The sequence below is a fragment of the Mastomys coucha genome, unplaced genomic scaffold, assembly GCF_008632895.1.
Source record: "Mastomys coucha isolate ucsf_1 unplaced genomic scaffold, UCSF_Mcou_1 pScaffold22, whole genome shotgun sequence".
NCBI lineage: Eukaryota > Metazoa > Chordata > Mammalia > Rodentia > Muridae > Mastomys > Mastomys coucha.
In genome coordinates this window covers 137,533,211-137,538,629 of record NW_022196905.1, presented here as the reverse complement: position 1 = coordinate 137,538,629, position 5,419 = coordinate 137,533,211, and the positions used below count along the sequence as shown (strand labels likewise).

Here is a 5,419-nt window from a genome sequence, read left to right as displayed (position 1 = left end):
ATGAGCTGGGGTGTGGCTCAGTAGTAGAGCCCCTGCCTAGAATCCCCCAGTGAGGGGCTGGGAGTGTGGCTCAGTAGTAGAGCCCCTGCCTAGAATCCCCCAGTGAGGGGGCTGGGGTGTGGTTCAGTAGTAGAGCCCCTGCCTAGAATCCCCCAGTGAGGGGCTGGGTTGTGGCTCAGTGGTAGAGCCCCTGCCTAGAATCCCCCAGTGAGGGGCTGGGACCATGTATCAGTGGTAGAGCCTAATTTATAGGAGGGTCTAGGCTCCATCCTCAGGCAAGGAGGTATAAATAAAAGATTAAAGTTTGCTTGTTGCCAGATGGTAAAGACAGCTTCTCTGTTCTATCCTTCCCATTCTAAAGAGTGTTTCCTTGAGAACATTCACAGTAGAGATTTATAGTGTCTCTTTGACACATCTATCTCTCTCTCTTTTAGTTACATAAGCTTTCTGCCCTTGTTTCAAGCAAGAACTTCCTTTTCTGAAAGACCCAAGAGCCCCTTCTATGCAATGTAAACCTCAAAGAAGAGAACATCCCTATCTCCCTGTTACCTAGGGAATTTAGTAAAGTCCAAGTCTACCTTGGACTTAAGACCTGTACCACTCCTGTCTGTAGTAGTTGAGGGGTCACTATACCTGGTGTCCATTTAGGATCAATATCACTAGCAAGGACAGTTGCTACCTGCTGCTTCTGCTGGAGGCCATATATTACAACAGCTGCCAAATGCCAGGGACACTGGTGGGTTAAAGGCCAGGACATTGCGTGTCCAGTTTCTAAAACCTGAAGCAATAGACATCTAGGTCAGGACTTGGAGCAGAAAGCTTCTAGGCCTGCTGGTCCAGCCAGTAGACCTGGGATGGCCCACACAGGTTGAGCATCTCCTGTCTGGGCAGAGCAAAAGGATCTCAGCCTCTTGGCTGGTAACCCTTGCACTGTATGTTTGTACAAACCGAAATCTTTTAAAAGCAAAAATTATATGAGCTTGAAATGTCCTCATTGTAAGCAAGGAATTCCTTTTCTGAAAGGCCTGAGTCCCCTCCGTACAATGTAAACCTTGAGAAAAGACTGCTCCCATCTCTCTGTTACCTGGGGAGTTTAGCCCAGGCCCCTCTTCAGAGATGTAACTACCTGCTTGCCAGAGGGGTGGGAAGCTCTTGCTTCATGAGATAAGAGCCGGTCAGGCGGGCACCTCTGTTACCAGGTGAGGGTGGGCCTGTGAGAAGGTGCAGCCAGCATTGCTGTGCAGTCCTTCCGAGGAGAAGGGGTCGCCCTTTCTCCTGAGACCTTGTGTGCCCTGCAGCATCTGAGGGGATTAGTGATGCTTCTGTCTCCTGCTGGTTGCTCAATAGTTTACCTAGGGTTCGCACTTCAAGGTGCTTGGTGCTTCTTCTGGGATGAAAAAGTTACTCTTTGCATCTGCGCAGGGAACTTTCTCTGTTGATAGACTTTGTTATTAATTTTGACGCCAGCGTCTTTATGAAGAATTAGGCCAGGAACACCGTTGCACTATTTCAGTAAGAAATCAATGAACTGTTCATCATAATGTACCATCTTTGAAAACTGTCCTTTGTCACCTGGCCCCAAATATCACCTTTCAGAGATCACATTACAGATAGGTGTTTTCTTCTTTCTGTGTGTTCTTTCTGGCTCTGTTTTTAGAGTTTCTGTGCATGAGACGTGTGATCTAGAAACCCACCATTAGTGTTTGCGCCTCCTTCTTTGTAAAGCTGGTTATTTCTTGTGCCTAGTACTTCAAGGAATTTTGGTTGATCGAGAATGACACTCAATTTTCTTTCCTTCTAACAGAATCTTCCTTTTATTTTAGGAGTCCTAGGCCAGGACAGGATTCTTGTCTTAACGCAGCAGGCGGTTTCTCCAGGCTCAAAGGGAGTGAGGACAAGCAAGAAGGTAAGAGCAGGGCTGGAGGCAGCCATTGCTCTCGGAGCACCTCCTCCAAACTGCTGGGAGGAGGTAGGTTTTTGCGCGACGATCCCTAGATGCAGTGGCGCGCGACGACTTCTGGGATATAGAGTTCCTGTGCCTCTCTGGGGCGAAAGGAGAGCCTTGTAACTCGGACTTCCGGAAAGATGCTGCACATGCGCCTCGCGGTTTGTGCGCGTGCCCGCGCTTGCGCTGGGCCACTGCGCGGCAGTGCCTACCTGCAGGTCCTGTGGCGAAGCTACTTTCCCTCCCGCCGCTGTTGCACTCGCTAAGCTAGAGTCGCCGAGCCTGCGGGGCCGTGACCCGAGCTTCCGGGGCAGCAGCGAACAGACTCGACTGTGCGGGCCGGGGAGGCCTAGCAGGAGCTCGGCGCGGAGGCCGACAAGGGCCAGCGGGGCCGCCTGCTCGGTGAGGCCCGAGGGCGCAATTCGATCGGGGCTGCAGGAGAGATACTGGGTCCCGCTGGTGGCATGGCAGTTCACCCAGGCATCCCGCTATCCCTAGCATTCGAGGGCTCGGGAGGGTCGAGGCGGTCGGTCTGACAGCAGGACAACAGCTACATGGCTTTGGGTTTTATGGTCAGTCCCAAGGACGGTGTGCAGGCACTGAGGAACTCAGCGGCTCTAGGTTCCCAGGATCTCACTCAGCGTCCATCAGCACCCTTGCTCTGTCTGTGGGTCCCCTGAGTCTGCCCTTGAGGCATCGTAATGGTGTAGTGCTCAATGTCTGCTTTTGCTTCTTTCTTCTCGTGGAGGAAGACTGCGTCTGCGATGGTGTGTGACTTGATGAAGGTTGTGCACGGGTTTGTTAATATGAGTGCCATTGTTTTCTAGTTTCTTCCCTTAGCCTTTTTTAAAAAATGTGCAGCAATAACCAAGTTTAGTTGTGTAGTTTGAAAACAAGCCACACTTTATTACTGTTTATCAGGCGTCTGCCCATCTGGACCATTTTTCCTTTTTGAGTTTTAATTTTTTTGAGTCGACGACCCCATGTAGCACATATTGTTCTGGTAATGGGTGATCCTCCTGTCTCAGCCTCCAGAGAGTTGGGATTAATTACATGTAGGTCACCTCATGGAACATGGATTCCAGATTTATAGAGCCCAGAATCTTCATTCACTGTGACATATTTTACAACAGTTTGAATAGGAAATAAAATAAGTAACCTTCTTGCGCCTTTACACCAAATGCCCGTGGATAAAAAGGAAGCAGTGTAGTGTTCATCATAGAACTATACCCCAACCCCCACCGCAATTCCACCTGTTGGAGTTAGGTTTGTGATTTCCTTCCTGTCACCTCTATAAAGTGTGTGTAAGCTGCGATTTCATTTGGTGGTTCCCAGGCAAGAGACATGTCCCTGTGTAGACCAGTTAATCTCCTATTTCAATGACCTTTTCCTCCAGCAGGTCAGTCATCAGCACTGTCTAGGGTTTCCCAAGAGGAGCAGAACATGAGTAGATCAAAGGTGAGTTTTTCCCATTTATAAAAAAATTTTTTTTCTGAATCCTTTGTAATGTATTTGGGAAACTTGCACAAAGGTCTGGCTGTTCTTGAATGGTAGTGTTGTGCCAGGGAAAAGTTAGTGATCCCCCAAAACACTCTGATCTGATGCAACTCACAACAGGGTCTTTACTCTATTCGAGCTAGCTCAAACCTCCCCTGCCCCATGCAACTACCATCATGCAGGACAGTTTTGGTGGTTGGGGAGACCCGAATGTCCATTGGGGCAAGGCTTTATAATAAGCAGCAAGCAGGGAATACATGTGCAAGCATCTAATTGGAAAGCTCCTGTGACCTTTAACATAATTGGCTGGTGCTGGGAGTCAGATCATAAACTTAACTTCTGCTCCCCTCTGCATTGGTGGTCGTTAGGCAGGGGGTGGGCTTGTAACCTGGGGTGCAGGTTTGTTGGGGGAATAACCAGAAGACACTGGTCTTGTTGGATGTGTAACCTAGAAACCCTGGTCTTGTTGGGGGTTGGCCTAGAGACTGGAGGTAGGCTCAGGTTCTGTTGGGGGGCAACTTGGAAACTAATGCTAAATACCAGCCTGTTAGTTTACCTGAGTTCAAACTTAGGGCAGCTTCTCTAAAATGGAGTCTGGATTTAAAAGCTTTGGCATCTCAGTAGTGTTCACGACCATCTATAAAGGGATCTGATGGCCTCTTTTGGCATGCAGGTATATATGCAGCAGAGCACTCATACATAAAATAATAAATAAGTAGAATGGTAGTGGAGAGAGGAGTAAATAAAGGTGGTTGTAATATAAAGCACACTGTAGTGGCAGGCTGTCATGGTCTGTTGTGTAAGCAGTCTGATAACTTTAGGCTAATGCAGTTACTTGGTAATGTTAGAAGATGAAAATTAGTATCCATTCCATCACCTGCAACTGCTCTTGGGAGGTGCCATTTTTGTTCCTTATGGGTATTAAAGACTTCCTGGGACTTGGAAACCTTTCTTTATTCAAGTTGGTATGATTATGGATAGTGTTCCTAATAACAACATTTGAGGCCTGTATTCTCCTTGTTGGGTCTAAGCAGAGGCCCCACTGCCCAAAAACTTGTTGCATAACATTTTTTCAGAGACCAGGATGTCATGAGCCAGTGCAATATATTTACATCTTTACTTTTTAAATCCCTGGAGTAAAATGTAGATTACATGCTAGTAGTTAGTAGCTTGATCAGTCTTTTAATAATGGTTCCTGCTGGGGCCATGCCTCCACTGTTGTTCTTTCTTGCTTCTCTCTTGAGAACCGAGCTGATAGGGAAGAACAGGGCTGGGGCTAGATATTAAAGTTTGATAATAAAACGTTTATCTATCTTAAGTCTTAGTTCTTTGCTTCTGTATCTGGCCTGCCTTTTGAGTTCCTCTGGTTAGCACCTCATTGTAAAACAGCAGGGGATTAAATAAAGGATTAATTGCTAGAGTCTTTTCCCTCTTGTCTGGATGTCTCTTGCTTGTCAGGCTAGGGGATGCGTGGAACAATAAACTTCTGTCTAACCAGGAGAAGAGAATCATGCTCTCATAAGGAAAAACTTTTACACAAGCAAATATGGATTAAACTCACATAAATTCATATACAGATTCATGCACACATATTCATAAATCTCCATTCGAACTAGTTGGGCCCAGCTTACATAATTTCATACTTACACACACACATCCATCCATCCATCCATACCTACATACATACATACACACACAGACACACACACTCATACATGCACACATATATATGACCAGTGCAGAAATAACTCACCCATTCTGGATGAAAAATGAGCTTCAATTTTTATTGCATAGAGAAAGAAAAAGCTTCTACCATTTTATTGCGAAACCAATTAAACCTAAGTCTGTAAGAAGAAAGCTTTGTTCTCTTTAGTAAGACTAAGCCTGGGGCTGGTGAGATGGCTCAGCAGGTGTCTTAGTCAGGTTTCTATTCCTGCACAAACATCATGACCAAGAAGCAAGTTGGAGAGGAAAGGG

At 46.7% G+C, this 5,419-nt stretch overlaps 1 protein-coding gene across 2 annotated transcripts in view; it reads left to right on the top strand.

Annotated features, from left to right (window-relative positions):
• The first annotated feature begins 2,237 nt into the window (after nucleotides 1-2,237).
• The window catches only part of Rbak (RB associated KRAB zinc finger), a 9,316-nt gene continuing 6,134 nt past the window's right edge, over nucleotides 2,238-5,419 (top strand). Inside the window, exons 1-2 of one of the 2 annotated variants that reach the window (XM_031338609.1) lie at nucleotides 2,238-2,347; nucleotides 3,345-3,403. In XM_031338609.1, the coding sequence (XP_031194469.1) occupies nucleotides 3,389-3,403 (15 nt within the window). In that variant the 5' untranslated portion in view covers nucleotides 2,238-2,347; nucleotides 3,345-3,388. Of the gene's footprint in view, nucleotides 2,348-3,341; nucleotides 3,404-5,419 lie in introns of both variants that reach the window. The other variant, XM_031338610.1, reaches the window with a different exon arrangement.